General features: G+C 37.8%; 2 protein-coding genes and 1 non-coding gene across 5 annotated transcripts; 2 read left to right on the plus strand and 1 right to left on the minus strand.

The window, feature by feature from the left end:
* Nucleotides 1–6,200: 6,200 nt before the first annotated feature.
* Nucleotides 6,201–10,840, plus strand: LOC122023744 (G-type lectin S-receptor-like serine/threonine-protein kinase At4g27290). Of its 2 annotated transcripts, none has more exons than XM_042582036.1 (11): nucleotides 6,201–6,356; nucleotides 6,484–7,148; nucleotides 7,347–7,905; nucleotides 7,979–8,095; nucleotides 8,239–8,337; nucleotides 8,476–8,594; nucleotides 8,674–8,884; nucleotides 9,214–9,454; nucleotides 9,529–9,679; nucleotides 9,753–10,026; nucleotides 10,205–10,840. In XM_042582036.1, exons 1-11 carry the CDS (start codon nucleotides 6,248–6,250, stop codon nucleotides 10,345–10,347), a joined length of 2,688 nt encoding a protein of 895 aa, XP_042437970.1. In that variant the 5' UTR covers nucleotides 6,201–6,247; the 3' UTR covers nucleotides 10,348–10,840. The 2 variants fall into 2 exon arrangements, with proteins under 2 accessions (XP_042437970.1, XP_042437971.1); XM_042582037.1 differs by having other exon boundaries at nucleotides 8,482–8,594.
* On the minus strand, nucleotides 10,655–16,350 carry LOC122023745 (DUF21 domain-containing protein At2g14520-like). 2 transcript variants are annotated; one of them, XM_042582038.1, is made up of 11 exons: nucleotides 15,801–16,350; nucleotides 13,943–14,019; nucleotides 13,780–13,863; nucleotides 13,573–13,686; nucleotides 13,416–13,502; nucleotides 13,144–13,283; nucleotides 12,965–13,052; nucleotides 12,658–12,731; nucleotides 11,364–11,479; nucleotides 11,015–11,265; nucleotides 10,655–10,927 (listed from the first exon to the last, which is right to left on the minus strand). In XM_042582038.1, the coding sequence occupies exons 1-11, from the start codon at nucleotides 15,976–15,978 to the stop codon at nucleotides 10,883–10,885; spliced, it is 1,254 nt and encodes a 417-aa protein (XP_042437972.1). In that variant the 5' UTR covers nucleotides 15,979–16,350; the 3' UTR covers nucleotides 10,655–10,882. The 2 variants fall into 2 exon arrangements, with proteins under 2 accessions (XP_042437972.1, XP_042437973.1); XM_042582039.1 differs by lacking the exon at nucleotides 13,416–13,502.
* Nucleotides 12,414–12,487, plus strand: TRNAN-GUU. Its single transcript has one exon. It is a non-coding gene; the product is annotated as a tRNA-Asn (tRNA).
* Nucleotides 16,351–17,223: the final 873 nt, after the last annotated feature.

Consider the following 17,223-nt stretch of genomic DNA (forward strand, 5'->3'; position numbering starts at 1 on the left):
AAAACTTGTCTAATTTATTTCCTCTAGAAGTGGCCGCCATTAGAGATTAAATTGGGAAATTTTATTTAATTTTTCTCAATTAAATCATGTCAAGGAAATTAAGGAAATTTTATTGTAATTAAGTTTCCTAATTTGCCTAGGCCGAGAATATAAAAGAAGGGGTGAGGGTGCCTTCACAAGACACAACATCTATTATTCCTCTCCCTCTTTTGTTCCTTGGTGTGGCGCCAACCTCTCCCTCTCTTCCTCTTGTGGTGGCGAACCCTACCCTTCTATTGGAGCTCTTGTGGTGGCGGATACTACTCGGAGAAGAAGAAGAAGAAGGAGAAAGCTAGCATCTCTTGGAGCTTGGTTAGTATTTTGTTTTCCTCCTTGGTGAAGCTTCCTCTTTGTTGGCGAACCTAGCTAGGAGGAGAAGAAGGTGATTGGTGGTTTCTCGTCTCGGAAGATCGTTGCCCACACAGCGTCCGAGGTTAGAAGAGGAATACGATAGAAGATCAAGAGGTTTTCTACAAGGTATAACTAGTAATTTCTATTTCGCATCATGCTAGTTATTTATGGAAATAATACCAAATATAAGAGGCTTACGTTCTAGAATTTCGAATATGTTTTTCGAAGTTGTGTTCTTTTGTTTCTTTCTTTTCCTTGTGATTTGATTGTTCTTTTTGGTTAACCTAAAGTTATTTTAGGAAATTAAATATTAGATTTCTATTAAAGGTTTTGTCTAGTCGGTGGTGGTTGCTCCCATATCCAAGAAGGTCATGTGCCTCGCCACGTCAGTACTGGGAACCTTTTATGGAAATTAATATTTAATGGAATTAATAACTTAAGGAGACTTGGGTCGAACGTGTTAAGTTCCGCAGGAGATCCAAGTCAAAACCTAAATGAACAAATAGATTAAGTTTTGGATCAAACGTGTTAAGTTCCGCAGGCGATCCAAAATTTAATTTAAAAGAATACATGGTAGCTAGGAAAAGGTTCAGACCTTTGTACAAAATTTTTATACAGTGGAACCTATAGGTTTTCCGAGTAGCAACCAACACTAGGAAGGTTTAAGAGGGGAGAATCTAGATATGATGTCAAATCTTGGTTCTAATCAATACAAATGAAGTTCTTACTCTATGCCAGTTGGCACAGAACATATGAAACTTATGAATTTCCATTCAATGAACAACACATACCCTGTCAAATTTTAATTTAGGATATCACCTACCACCAATTTATTTTAACTCATAACTTAGTTACTTTAGAGTTCTCAAATTACATGCCTAGTTTATATTTCCAAGCAGACCTTGTAGATTTGAAACCAGTGTCAACACTGTATTTAACAACAAATACTACATACTAAGATATAAAATAAACAATACTACATAATTGTACCTTTACATTCTCTACCCAACTATTTTGCTCCACAATACTATGGATAATTAATCTGATGTTTTACAGAACTCGTCCCTCAAAATTGATACAATTACATCAATTCTATTTTTTTTTTCATGTCTCTTTATTTGAAGTCCATCTTCAGATCATAAAGAAGACATTGAATGTATTACATCACAAAGAAGTCATAGTCAACGCTGTAAATAGCATCACAATTTAATCTTCAATATTTTATATTAATATTTTCTATTCACACTCTTTGATCTCAACTTACCTGGCTTCTTGTTGTAGACATTCTATTATGAGAGACACCCATTGATCGAAGGAATACTGTCTTTCAAAATTTGGATCAATAGCAGCAAGGTGATCACGTCTATATTGTTCAATATATGATACCTGTAAGATTGAACAGAAAATTAAATTTTACATCAATTAACATTTCTAATACATTACTAACATAGACATAAATATTAGATGATCACCACTCTTCAAATTCATATTTGGATTTACTTCCACTTACTAGAGAATTGTAATGATTGAACGTCATTAATTTGGTGTCTACCACCAATAAGTGGAAGTATGCATTATCACTAGCCAAAGGTATAAAAATATACCTAAACTCTTCATCTTCTGTATATGTCTTTATCACTTGTTGCATGCCAAACTTTTTTAAGGATTTTATTGATGACTACAAATATACAAAGTCATACATACCTAACCAAATAATAAAATTTATACAAATACTATATATCCTAAAATCATTTAGATTCCTTACTGTGAAGAATGTTGAAAGATATATAGAATTGTTGTATGATCTACTAGATGAGGATGCCCCCCTAAATAGAATTTTACAATACGTGTGAACTACCTCTCCTTTTGTAAAAATCTCTCCATTCACACCAGCTAAGAAGGAATACACATTTAAAGCAAAGGGTGGTTTCTCCCAAACGAATTCACTTGTAAACCTGCAAAGTTAATCAATGACTATAAATCATAAAATTAAATTAGAAAATCACATAATTTTCTAAATTAGAGAACCATATAATTATCTTAACTTATCACTTAATTATATCAACTATGTATTTAACATACTTTAGGTTCTCCAATTGTTTTAACACGTAGGCCACATCTTCATCTTGTTTTTTCTTCTTCGACGTCTTAAATTGTTTCTTCACAAACTATGCCCATAAACATATGTCACATTTAATTAATGAATTTAATAAAACAAAATATTATTGATGACTACAAATATACAAAGTCATACATACCTAACCAAATAATACAATTTATACAAATACTATATATCATAAAATCATTTAGATTCCTTACTATGAAGAATGTTGAAAGATATATAGACTTGTTGTATGACCTACCAGATGAGGATGCCCCCCTAAACAAAATTTTACAATACGTGTGAATTGCCTCTCCTTTTGTAAAAATCTCTCCATTCACACCAGATAAGAAGAAATACACATTTAAAGCAAAGGGTGGTTCCTCCCAAACGAATTCACTTGTAAACCTGCAAAGTTAATCAACGACTATAAATCACAAAATTAAATTAGAAAACCACATAATTTCCTAAATTAGAGAACCATATAATTATCTTGACTTATCACTTAATTATATCAACTATGTATTTAACATACTTTAGGTTCTCCAATTATTTTAACATGTAGGCCACATCTTCATCTTGTTTTTTCTTCTTCGACGTCTTAAATTGTTTCTTCACAAACTATGCCCATAAACATATAACACATTTAATTAATGAATTTAATCAAAAAAATACTATTTTATATGCAAATACAGACTTACAACGATGGCTTGTTTTCTCATTTTGTTAAGTTGGCCAATCCGAGTTGCATTCTTCTTTGCCTTTTCTTCATAATTGTCTTCCATTATTGTGATAATGTCTCTTTCTTCTTCCATATCATTCACATCAATTTTTCCTTTCCCCTTGTCCACAACATCAGATTCTTTTATAAATTTTTTACCCTCTACTTCTGGTAAAATGTTTTCCATAGGCTCGCATATTTGCATATTTCTTCACTTCCTCTTAGGTAAAATTTAGAGCCACAATGGACTATCAATTGTAATATCCCTATAATCATAGCGACTTTTGTCACGTCCTCTCCTACTTCTTGTTCCAAAAGCTACTGGTTCACATTGAGGATCGACTATAGGATCGCTTGATTGAGATTGCATGCCTTTATTTTCTATTATTTCCAGTAAATTTTTCACTCTTTCATTCAAATGCATATTCTCCACTGTTAGTTCCTTAATTTGGTTTACTTGAATATTGTAGTTAGAACATCCCTTCCTACTTTCACTTTCTGCTTCTTTGTCTTCAAATTGTAATGTCTCAATTGGACGTGGAATGTCATCAACGAAATCAAGGTTCACAACCAATGATTTTTCATATTAGGTAGGGATTAGGTCAATCATAACCAGTCATATTATTAAAACAAATGTTAAAAAAAGCATATTAACTTAACTTAAGTGACAGTTTTCAAACTTTACCTCTTCAGATGAGACTCGGTCTTTCAATTTTGTATGATTTTTGAATTGGAATATGCTCCACAAACCATGCATGATTCATCATCACAAGTGTTAGATATTCATACATGTCCACAAAATTTTGTTACATTTAACATCAAAAATATACTCACTGCCAAAAGACCAGCAAAGCCCTTTAGATAAGGGAGGTTGGTGTTGGCATGTATTGTCTGAGTTGATAAAAATATGTCCCCAATCTTAGCTAATTGTGGAGTCATAAATTCATGGATGTTTTCAACCCAGTTGAATCTAACAAGATTCTCAAAATTATCTACTATATGTATAAGACATAAAGGAACCTCATATGTACTAGAAGAAAATAAGATACACATAAATATATATAAAATGTAGAATTTGTAAAATGATAAAATATCATCATCTTCTTCAACACGATTGTCATAAAATTTAAGTAATCCTTCAATTCTTGATATGGTAACTTCTTTTTTATTTGAGAAGTAAGTTAGAAAGAGGTAATCCGATACTTTAGTTAAGTTTATCGGAATCGAAGCACCACAATCTGTAATACCAAGCAACAATGAAATGTCTCTTCTTATGAAGGCAACCGGTACACCTAAAAAACTCAAATAATTAGTAATCTTCTACGACAAGATCAATATTATATAGAATAATATCATGACAAACAAAGGCTTGAAATGAACCTATATTAGGCCCAACGTTAGGTCTGATATTCAATCATATCATAACCACATTGGACATGATATGTGAGATCATTTCAGGCCCTCATTCGCCATAATTTACCAATAATGAGGATCATCAGCGGACCAACATAAATAAATATCAAGATTTTTAAATTATTTTATTTTAATAAACAACTACTTCGTACTTAAAATTCATAATTATAAGTTGTACTTGAGAATCTAAAGGTTTGAGAACTTGAATCCCAATTTTGAAATATATTGACCAATTTAACAGCAGAGGATGAACCACCCAACTCACTTCCTTTCACCATTATAAAAGAAGAGTATTGACAGAAACCCTAATCTTCACTACAGAGATGAATCAGTGTGGCTTTTTTGCAAGAAATGCTTGATGTTGCCTGACGGACACACGAAGATACTTACGTAGTCTTTCGGTAAGGGGACGATCTCGCAACTAAAATTGTGAGAAAGATTTTCATAATCGGAGAGTTAAGAAAAGTGCACGGGTTGCACGGGTTGAGAGAGGGAGGGAGAAAGATGTTGACATCATCAACATCTAAATCATCAATAAAATTTTTAAATCTAAACAATTCAAATGTGCTTGAGACATATTAGAAAATGGAGTGAAGAAAGATGATGCTGACGGGAGTAGTAGGAGGGGGCATAAGAGGACTTTCATTTTTTTTTTAATACGCTTTTTTGTAATTATAAAGGTATAATATATCTTTCAATAAATATCATATTTTAAGTATGTTTTTTTGATAAAATACCTTTAGTTTTTATATACCTAATTTTCGAAAAGTTCCATAGACATTTTTAGAATACGAAACCAAAGTGTAGGATGGAATGTTTAATAGATGACCTGAGAATCTATCAACTAAGTCAACCCCGCCACAGCCATGAAAAAGAAACGGATTCACTGAAACCACAAAATAACGATGCATGAGAAAGCGCACCGAGGGAATATGACGCTGACTGTTGACATGATCTGCCTTATTCCATCGACAACAAACATCTATCCTTTTTGTCAAAAACTTTGAATTTTTGAATTTTTGAAATTGACACGCTGAAAAGTCAGAATTTGCAGGGGTATGCGACCTTTCCAAAAAGTTAAAGCTGGCCGCTTCTACAATGAACCATGCGTCCAGATTGTGTTTACAAGTGAGAACAGTTTGAAGCGCTGCAGCAGCCATAGTTATTTATTTTAGAGATAAATAAAGATCTCGATTTTATTTTTTTTCATTAAATAATTCTGGAGGTTTAAAAATTGAAAAGTAGCGTCAAACTAAAAAGTTTTCCACCCAAAGTGAAAACCACGTGGTGAGAGTTTCAACGCCGAATAAAATAATTATTTCTTTAGAATAAAATTTAAATATATAAATATTTAAAAAAACCATGAATAATCTTGCGTCTAAACACATAAAATACTCTTTTTGTATTGAAATTTTATAATTTGCGCCGACAAATTTAATTTATTTTTCAACAAAGGGTTTGCCAAACCAACCAGCAGTCCCACTAAGCCTGATTGATTAAAACCAAAAGTAGAGTGAAATCATTGTGCAAGATCTCCTACCTATCCATTTGACTTTGAGCCAAGAATTCTGATTTGCGGTCGGATGAGGCATCTCATTTAATGCTTCAGAGGAGTTAAGAAGATGAACTCATTAATGAAGAAGATCTTGTCGTCCATGGCGGCCGTGCTCCATCTTTTAATGGCGATCAAGCTTCTTGCAGGGATCGCAGTGATCACTGTTCATGGGGCAGGTGAGTGAGATCGATGAAGTTCTAAACAATTGTTCTATCAATTTACGCAGCCAATCGTGATCAAAATTCGATTTTGGCAACGGTTTCTTCATCAAAATTCGATTTTGACGGCGATTTCTTCATCCAGAGGACACGATGTATCCGGGGGAGTATCTCTACGAAGGGCAGACGTTGATCTCGGCCAACGGGAGATTCACGTTGGGCTTCTTCAGCCCCGGCGATCGCCGGAGCGTCTACGCGGGAGTCTGGTACACCAACGTGACCGACACGGCGCAGGCGGTGGTGTGGGTGATCAACAATGACAGACCGGTCACGATATCGCCGGGGTACCTCCACTTCACCGACGACGGCATGTTCGGCGTCTACGACTACGAGCAGAGCAGGCTGTGGGTAACCGGCTCACCTCGCCGGAGAAACAGCACGCTCGTTCGGCTGTCGGATTCGGGAAACCTCATGCTGGTCGACCTCGACAGCAACACGACGCTGCTGCAGAGCTTCGATTACTTCGGCGACTCGATGGTTCCAGGGATGAAGCTCGGGTTGGACAGGGGAAGCAGCAACCTCAGGAGGCAGCTCGTGTCGTGGCGAACCTCAACGAATCCGTATCCCGGGGAATATTCCGTCGCGATCGAGACGAGAGGTAACCGGCCGGAGATGTTCGTCAGGCACGATCAGTCCGCCGCCGGCTTGGTCTTCCGGAGCGGTCCGTGGACCGGACGCGGGTTCAGCGGAATCCCGGCGATGGCGAACTCGACCCGGTTCAGGTTCGCGTTCGTGTCCAATTCAGAAGAGGTTGGTTGGTAACTGAATATTTATTTACATATAAACCCTCTGAATATATAATATTTCTATTGTTTTACAACTTTTAAAATTCTCCTTTGTTGATATCAACTTAAATAAAATGTTTAATGGCAAACAAAAATAATTAAAAATATGGATGGTGTAATTTAATAAAATAATTTTGTTGTTGTTGTTGTTTTAAATAATAAGGTCTCCTTCTCGTTCAACGCCACCGACGACTCGATTCTCTCCCGCGCCGTTGTGGATTCCGGCGGAGCATTTCGGCTCCAGGAATGGTCAGATGCCGGAGGCGGATGGAACACGGAGTGGACCGTGCCGGGCGACTACTGCGACCATTACGCTCGTTGCGGCGCGAACGCTATTTGCTCCAGCGCCAACTCGCCGGCGTGCCTGTGCCTGCAGGGCTTCGTCCCAAGGAACCGAGAAAACTGGAACCAAAACCGCTTCTCCGACGGCTGCGTCAGCACATCGGCCTCTTCGTCGTCTCCTCCGTCGCCGAATTGCTCGTCGGAAGGGTTCTCTCAGTGGAGGATGGTGAAGCTGCCGGACACGGAGAATGCGACTGCCGTCGGGAACAGGACGCTCGACGAGTGCAGAGACTTGTGCTCCAGGAACTGTTCTTGCATGGCGCACGCCGTCACGGCGTGGGACGGTTGCTTGATGTGGCGAGGCGATTTGATCGACGTGAGGATGTTCTCACAAGGCGGCGACGAGCTTTTTGTTCGCCTTGTTGCAGCTCCTGACAACTGTAAGCACACATCAAAATCTCTCCTTTCCTCTGTTTTTATCAGAATCAAAATGTTTCAGAATTTATTGTGTAGATTCTGAAAAACAATCTAAGAGGTCTGTAAAGATCATAGCCATTGCTACAACTTTGGGCATCCTTTTGTTCCTGACCGCGTCTGTGTTCATTTGGTGGAGAAGGAAAAGAATCAAAAGTATGTATGCTCAACCATTCATGTTAAATGGTGCCGACTAGGTGCATGATGAAATGTCCTTATGAGTTATACTTGTTGGTTTGTATTTTTTTTTTCACATACTAAAAGCTCATTATGATAATTGATCAATCACAATGCAACAGAAGAAGAAGATTTGGAGTCGAACCTGCCGAAATTAACACCGTGGTGGTTCGATTGCTGGAGTAGGAGTTCTTCTGATGGAGCAGTACATCAGGATGATGGTATGCCCACACTTTGATCTGCATTATGATTTCAGATATGAAATTGTTGAACTTGCCGAGTATATTCATATTTAACTACTAAATTTAGACATAAGTTTGTTCAGATTATTGGTTTGAAATTTAAAGATTTTGTATAAGGTACAGCGAGCTCAATCGGGTCGTTGCCTTCCTTTGCTTTGTCTACGATAAAATCTGCTACTGATAACTTCTCCACTTGCAACAAACTTGGAGAAGGTGGATTTGGCATTGTTTATAAGGTATCGGAGGTGTCTTTAGCAATCTTGTTCTCTTATTTCTGTTACAGAAACATGGGGATTGAGTTGAGAGATTTTGCAGGGAGAGCTGATGGATGGAAAACAGATTGCTGTGAAAATGTTGTCGAGATACTCATCGCAGGGGCCTGATCAGTTCCGAAATGAGCTTTCGCTGATTGCCAACTTGCAGCACAGGAATCTCGTCCGCCTGCTTGGCTGTTGCATCGAAGGAGATGAGCGCATACTCGTGTTGGAGTACATGGAAAATAAGAGCTTGGATGCTTTCATATATGGTTAGTAGTCTTATTGCATCTTATTCAGTTACCAATTGTCCATAGCATTGTCAAGAGGAACAAGTGAAAATTCATATCATGATACATTTCTGGTAGCTATTGTTACTGATCCTCTTCTCCCTTTCGATAATTTAGAGATAAAAGGAGATAAAGAATTGGAAAAAAAAAAAGAAAAAGGAATAAGTCATTAGATTTTGTTGTTTTTGTTTGGTAATTCTTTGTTTGATGTTTTGTTTTTGTAATCTGAAAATTTGGAAGTGATTGTGTTTTCCTGTTGCTTGAGTTTTATGCCAATCTTGTTGCTCAGCAGATTTATGAATGTTTTGCAGATAAGACAAGGAGTGGTTTGTTGGACTGGCACACGCGGTATCAAATCATTATCAGTATCGCTCGAGGGCTTCTCTACTTGCATCAAGACTCTAACTTGAGGGTCATCCATCGAGACCTTAAACCAAGCAACATCCTTCTTGACAAAGACATGAATCCAAAAATATCGGACTTTGGAATAGCAAGAATTTTTGAAGGAGACAACATTCAAGAGAATACTACTACGAGACCTATTGGAACATTGTATGTTTAGAGTGCAAAGTGCCATTGAGTCGGTCTTGGCATTTTATCGTGATAATGTTTGCATTTCCTTGCAGTGGATATATGGCACCGGAGTACATTGGGAAGGGAGTGTTTTCTTTGAAATCAGATGTTTTCAGCTTCGGCGTAATAGTCTTGGAAATCATAAGTGGCATGAGGAATAAAGTGTTCAACCTGACAGATTGCCGGTTAAACCTTTTAGGTCATGTAAGCGTTCGAATAAATACTCTAAATCTCCAAAAACTCATTCAGTATTCAACCTCATCAGCATTGTTTTCAGGCATATTTGTTATGGAAGGAAGGCAGGACTCTGGAGCTACTCGATGAATCATTGGGCTCCTCCTCTCCTCCGCCTGAGATACTGGAGTGTGTAAGAGTAGGTCTTCTATGCGTGCAAGAAAATAGTGAAGATAGGCCGACAATGGCAGAGGTCGTGCTGATGCTAACAAATGAAGATGTACCAGTGACTCCACCTAAAGAACCCATGAGTATTGCAGAAGATTCTGATGAATACTCGTCTACCTCTTTACAGACTCAAGGGAGTGTCCCTACAGGTCGGTGAATATTTCCGCCTATTTTTCGTTGTATATGCAAAAATATACAGTTCAAATTGCTTACTTTCCAAACTTACTATACGAGTATTTCTGAAACTTTGTAAGTCCTCAAATGAGTTATTCCTGTGCAAACTAGATCAACATACTGAGCATTTCAGTATCATACCTTGTTCATTAGATATGCCACCGGAGACCAGATCCATGCCGACAACTGCTGCTCCAATTGCTAGACCATACCAAGAACAAACAGATTGGAAGACTGATGATCTCTGTGTACAACGACCATGGAAATCAGTTTCTGAAAAGGCCAAATCAAGATGAACTAGCTACTCACCAGAGATTACTGCTGTAATTATACGATCCAAAAGGGCTTCCCTTGCCAAAACGAAGCATCATTGTTACTGAAATCAAGATCACTCCCAAGGCCGTAACCAATATCATACTAAAACCTGGATTGGAAAAAGAAAGATCACATAAAACTCACCTCCCTGGCTGCAGCAACAAATGATGTCTCCTAACAACAGGCAAAATCTTCGCTGCCATATGAGTGCATCAAGAGCCTTACCAAACGCATGAAGAGCAAATATAGGCAAATAAATAAATAAAAGGCGAGGCCATGGACAGTATGTAGGCAATGATTGTCTTCAAGTTGCACGTATCAAGGATGCGATGTGCATCAGCTCAAGTACTTTTTGTAAGGATACATATTGCAAGCCAACTTAGTGTCATTTACTAATGTTCAAGCAACAAGCAACAACCTAGGGCACATGTACAAAGTAACATTGAAAAACAAAGAGTGAAATTTCAAAGCTCATTTTGGACTGACATAGGATGAACATTTGATCCTTTGATTTCTCTACACATTCTCTTCTTGATGATCTGTCTCGTCAAAAATCTCCTCCTAAAACAATTCTCAAATCAGAAAAAGAAAAAAAAAAACAGGCTTACAATTAGCAACTACAGCACCTGTGATACTCTTTGATCATACCTGTAATAGTTCCTCAATGACATCCTCCATTGTGATTATCCCAATAGCTTCTTCCTCGTTCAATCCTGGCAGAGGTTTGTCGTCAATCTGCAAAACATCGGCAGTGCCATCACGTGACCATTTCCGATTCCTACTGCCACCTCGGTTCGATTTCGAATTCGGAGGATAGCTCTTCAGCCGGCAAATCGGGTTGGCAGCTCCTATTGAACTTTTCTCGCTAGGCTTATCACCATCTATGTCAACTCTCACATCTTGAATTCCCCATTGGAAAGTAAATACAAAGAACATCAGCAAAAACCAAATCAACATTCTCCCAATTTCTTTTGAAACAACAAAAGTAGTTCATTACCATTTTTGCTGTTGCTTTGTTGCTCTACCATTATTTGCTTCGTAACCACTGCCATGTGACTATGACCCTTTTGGAAGTCATTCAAGATATCATACAGAGGCATGTTTTCATGAACCCTACAACTCGAAAAAGGGAAAATTAAATCTAACCGCAGACGCAACAATCAATAAAAATGCTTTGCTAGATTTTTTTTTCTATTCATAAAATAAAGTGGTGACGGGGCATATGAAGTACTAACACAATATCATATCCCTTTAAGACTCTAAAATGGAGCTGTTGTGATTCAGCTATCCATTTCATTGGGTTACGACTTTCCTAACATGGTGAAACTGAATAAACTCCTCCAACCGGTAGCAGTGTAAAGAATGAGCTTCATCATGATATTTCTTTGTCCTAATGGTTATGTATGGTTATCTAAGTAGATTTAACATTATCAATTGCAGCACAGTCATTTATGAGTCCTGCATAATTAAAAGAATATACATCCAGGATCAAGTTAGAGTGTACATGTTAGTTATCAATGCCTTTGTAACTGATGAACAGAGGTCGGTGTTTGATATATCACGAGGTTAACTTATAATTACATTGAAAGCTGAAATTTGTAAAACTATTATCTATTGTAAAGTGGAAAAGGAAAATTTCCATTGAGTTGGTAGCTCATATTATCCCTAAGGGAGAATTTTATCACCCAAGAGAGACTTCAACCCAATCAAATAATAAGGCACTTAGGTTAAGAAACCTCTTGGTATTTGCATATATTATAACTATGCTTGATTGAAGATGTGCGACTAAAGGATTCACTATATCCACTCCTCATCCTACTTTTTTAACAAGACTCTCAGAGTTCATCCAATGTATCCGACCTTGTAAATAAATTTTAAATAACATATATTTTTCTAAATATTAGTATATAAAATATAAACCAAATTTTAATAATTCTGTTAGCTTAACTCAGTTCAATCAGTTAAACTAATTGAACCATTGATGCAGAAACTTATTGTTTCAATTTGTCATTTGATTTTAGGAACATTAAGCCACTGACTAAGGCAAGCTGGAATAGCTCAGTTGGTTAGAGCGTGTGGCTGTTAACCACAAGGTCGGAGGTTCAAGCCCTCCTTCTAGCGATTTAATGTTTTTTTTTTGAAAAAAATTCTCGAATGATCCTCAAGTATTACTCTATGAATTTCTTTATTAATATAGATAATTATCAAACATATTGTTCAGAAATGCCTGAAAGAAAAACCAAACTATCATATTCAGAATATTTTCTAAGAAAATTTTTCCTGGGAAGTACCTTGGAATCTTCCTAATTGTAACATTTTTAACAGGCACTTCGTCGTCTGGATGTATAGACAACAAATTCTTTACCTGAAATTGAATGAAGACATGAAAGATAAGTCAAACAAGAATCTTCATACTTCCAACTCAAAAAAAGCACTAGATTGATAGTGGAAGAAAAAAGAATTTACCCCAATCATAATTAATTTAATTAAAATAATACAACAGTCTGATCCTCTTTAAATCTATCATACAATTCAAAGACTCAATGCTAAGAATATGAGTTGATGTATTTTCTAGACAAAGCAGTTAAACAAACATACCAGTATGAGTCCAATTATATTAGTCGGTTTCCCGTGGCATACCGGAACTCTACTATGCCCTCTCTCCATAATTTGATTCATCAAAACCCTAAAACAAAATTATAACACAAATGATACTAACATCGAAATATTGCAAAACGTCGATATTTCCCATTGAGCAATCAATGGAGCAAAGTTACCTATCAAGTTTTGCATTGATATCAATTGCAAAAGTTTGAGATATAGGAGTCATGGCATCCTTAGCCTTCTTCTCTGTAAGTTCCAATGCCCCTGCAATGATTGTGGTTTCGTCGTGAGTTAACTCTCCACCTTTTCCAGCCTGATTAAAAAATTAGATGATGCTGTTAGGAAGTATTTCATTGTTGAAAAGAAAAAAACTACATTGTATTTAATTGAAGAAAATCAAAAATTGAGGTCGATTTGTCTCATGTTACTAATAGGTTAAACTGACCGCATTTCCATGCAAATTAACAAGAGTTTTCAGTTCAGCTCTACGGAAGAGAGCCATGTGTTCATCTCCTAACATGAAGTCCAAAAACTGAAAATAACAAAGTTTCGTAATTAAATACAAAGAAAAGTCATAAAATGACATTAATAACAGGAGATACTTTGCTAATCGGATATGCCACTGGAAAGCAGATCCACACAAGTAAACGAACTACTGGCACAACTGCTGCTCCGATGGCTAGACCATACCGAGAACAAATCGATTGAGGGATGATCTATACACACAACAACCATGGAAATTAATTAAGGCCAAATCAAAATGACTAAGTAACTCACCAATGACTATGGCTGCAAAATATACAACTTACCTCACCAAACAGGAGTATCAATGTCACTGAAATCAAGATCGCACCCCATGCAGTAACCAAACTGTCTAGGAATATAGGGAGCGCCTATTCAAAGGAAAATCTATATCAATGTTATATCAAAACTTAACCGACAAAAAAAAAAAAAAAATTCACAAGAACTCACTTCCATGGCTGCAGCATTGCAGATCAAAAGTGTACATAGCAACAAATGTTGTCTCCTTACAACTGGCAATATCTTTGCTGCCATAGAAGTGCACTAAGAGTCTAAATGAAGGCACAAATAGCAAATATAGGCAAATAAATAAAAGAGGAGGCTGTTTGTTGTCAAATAGCATGTATCAAGTATTCCACAAGGGATATATATACATATAACACACACATACAGTTATTTCTTCAAATTCTCATGATGAAACTTGAAAGCTACGTATCTCTGCTAAGAAATCTGATCCAACAGGATTAGCAGTACAGTCCAATAATAAAAAAGATTGTTCACGGGCAAGGACATAAAGGAGAGAGCTCTATCTAGTAGCACATAGTTAGCGATTCTCATTTCTCATATGTGTTGTGGGAGCTAGTTACCCGAGATCAGGCCTGATCTTACACTTGTAACATATCTTGGCTATTTGGAACTTCTATTTGGTGAGAACTTGGTTATCTATTGGCAGGACCTCTAGAGAGCCTTTCTGGCACAGCAATGGTCCAGTGGGTTTCTGATGAAGAGTGAGTTTCTGATACTATCTCAAATTTGTTGCAACCAAGACATTGTTATTAATTAGCTTGATTTCTCTTCAGCTATCCGTAGATTCTATTTTCTAAGGCCTGTCACTCTGCTAGATTTATAATTCCAGCAATCAGTTCTAGATATTCAATCGGAAGGGAACTTCACTTCAGCAGCCTAGAGATGGTCTAATAGTGATGAGCTCTCTATGTGCATGGCCCGCTTCATGCAGTCTCACAGAGACTGAAGTGACAGGTGGTTTCCTCTGATCTGAGAAGTTTTCTTCATCATCAAGGTCAAAGTATTCACTTGGATGGTCTTACAAAATAACATCAATACCACAGATGTCTTCAGTAGGAAAAAAAATGTTTATTGACGGTCGTTTCTTGTGTTTTGTGCTTGAGACAACACCAATAGCCCTATTCTTCCATTGTTCTTTTACTAAGGCAGACTGAAGGATTTTCACATACCCTTGAGAGTTGAGAGTACAATGAACACACACTTTTACTTTGGATCATTTAGAAGTAGCACTTGCGCCCTTTCATTGTTAGCAGGATAAGAACAAAATTGGATCAAGGGAATCCAACAAGAAAAGTTAAGATAAAAAGGCCAAGCAAAAAATAAAGAGAAAGTAGGAAAATAAACAGAGTTTTAGATAAGAAGACCAAGAAAAAAATAAAATATATTCTCCCCTTTTATGCTGATAAATTATTGTATACAGTATATAAAATTATGTTATATGTTTGGCAAACAATAATGAAATAAACAAACTATTTACTCAAATTTATTGTCTTCATTCATCGCCATCTCGTAGGCATATACTCCACAATTATCAAATTTAACGATTCACAACCAAGCTTCTGAGTCACGGATATCTTGTTTATTTTTTTTATACCTACAGTCAGGCTATTTCGTCAAATGCTACTCCCACAATCTCTTTGCTTTGATTCCTCTGTTGTCGTTCCGATAGATTTGTAACATGTTCCAAAGTTAAATGATACGAACATTCTGAAAATGTAACATTTTGCTCGCCCGAATAATTTTTCAAACACAGGAACGGACCAAATTTAGTTACTTGCTTACATGCATCAGCTACTCGATTCTGCAGGTATCAAAAGCCAGAAAAATCTTTCTATAGCAGCTAAAAATGCAACATCTTACACATCAATCAGGAAAATTCTGGCAATAAGAAACAATGCCTAAGAAAAACCCTAGAATAGGAAACTTCATCAGGTAATTATATAGTGACAACATAATCGACACACGATGAACTAAAACAGGACTAAATTAAGCTTATATTTACCCGCATGCTTGCGATCCTGGGGAGAACCGGACTTGGAGAGGACCTCGAGGTCGACGAGGCTGAGCGACATCAAGCCGAGGGTGAGGCCGGACATGAGTCCCGCGAAGAGCACCAGAAAGACGATGATCAGTATGTTGATGAAGAAGTTGGGCTCGCAGCAGTGGTACTCCACCGCCATCACACAAAAAATCCAAACTCGACCTCGAATCGAGCAAAACCAAATGGCCGAAGCTAGAGGGCGAAAGAGGCGAAATGGGGACTAGAAGATGGCACCAGAACAGAGCGCGACGAGTAGAGGCCAGCGAAAAGGGAGCGATAAGATGCGATGCGAGGTTCGAAGCAAGTGGCGGAAAAGTGGGAGAAGTGTGAGGTAGAAGGAACCGAGGGTGGAAACAGAAGGGGAGTCTTCGCAAGCAAGTGGATAAAATAAGCTTCGGCCGGCAACGCCACTGCCACCGACGAAGCAGACAAGAGGCGATGTGGTCGCCGGAGAGCGACGAGTGGCGCTTCACTTCCCGATGTAGCTCGTAAAGAACAACCCACCGTCTTACCTGGCAAGAGATTGTAACTATATGGGGGCCCATCGGTGAGAGCATTCGAGAATCGCATATGTACTGTTCGGATAACTAAATAATAATTTTCAGCATTTTTTTAAAAAAAAAAAGGCATAATAATTATATATTATCGTCACACTTCAAATCTCTGGAAATAAGTTTTGTTAAAAATTAAATTGGGAGCATGGCTCGATAGAGATTAAAGTTAAGATGGTCAATATTTGGATATCATATGGCCGGACGAATGATAAATGTATCGGTCGGTTGGGCGATCAAGTCCTTGACCGAGAGGAGAACGTACTCAATTTGACCCTACCTTTGACTCGGGGGATGCGTCGAAGAGCCGACGCTTAAGGAGGTGTTGGACGCCAGATGGATACGGTATCCTGGCCAAGCAGCTACCCCGCTCGGCCCGACAACAGGATTCGACAGTCGTAGTGGAGTTACGACCGAGCGGAATTAGTACGGACGCAATGAAACTCTGGACGAGAGGCTATTCCGCTCAGCCTAGCAGCAAACTCCCTGTGTTATCCATCGACATCTTTTTTGGCGTTAGTGTCGCTAACACCAGGCATAGTCAACCAGAAGATCGTACGATGGAAACTTTCACTGTCACATCAGAGATATGCTCGGCATATTAAGATATTGTATCAGGGACACTTTACCGGCAAGTCTTTTCAAGAGAAACTTTGGGAAGCGTGCCCTCCTTGGGAAGCGAGCACGTGCGCTACGGGAACTCTATATAAAGGGGGTTCCAAGCATCGGTGAAGGTACGCAATGCACTATTTGCGTTACAGTCTTCGTTCTTGTTGCTCCGCCTTCTACTTCATCGCCGGTGACTGACTTGAGCGTCGGAGGGCCAACGTCGG

The sequence above is a fragment of the Zingiber officinale genome, chromosome 9B (assembly GCF_018446385.1).
Source record: "Zingiber officinale cultivar Zhangliang chromosome 9B, Zo_v1.1, whole genome shotgun sequence".
NCBI lineage: Eukaryota > Viridiplantae > Streptophyta > Magnoliopsida > Zingiberales > Zingiberaceae > Zingiber > Zingiber officinale.

Excerpts from the sequence above, each read along its gene's own strand:
- LOC122023745 (XM_042582038.1), bottom strand. The coding sequence starts at position 15,978 with ATGGCGGTGGAGTACCACTGCTGCGAGCCCAACTTCTTCATCAACATA. Across the intron at positions 13,503-13,572 it reads TGGCATATCCGATTAGCAAA|TTTTTGGACTTCATGTTAGG; the intron begins GTATCTCCTGTT and ends TGTTATTTTCAG. Across the intron at positions 13,053-13,143 it reads ATCAATGCAAAACTTGATAG|GGTTTTGATGAATCAAATTA; the intron begins GTAACTTTGCTC and ends ATTTTGTTTTAG.
- LOC122023744 (XM_042582036.1), top strand. The coding sequence starts at position 6,248 with ATGAACTCATTAATGAAGAAGATCTTGTCGTCCATGGCGGCCGTGCTC. Across the intron at positions 8,885-9,213 it reads CTTGGATGCTTTCATATATG|ATAAGACAAGGAGTGGTTTG; the intron begins GTTAGTAGTCTT and ends AATGTTTTGCAG. Across the intron at positions 10,027-10,204 it reads TCAAGGGAGTGTCCCTACAG|ATATGCCACCGGAGACCAGA; the intron begins GTCGGTGAATAT and ends CTTGTTCATTAG.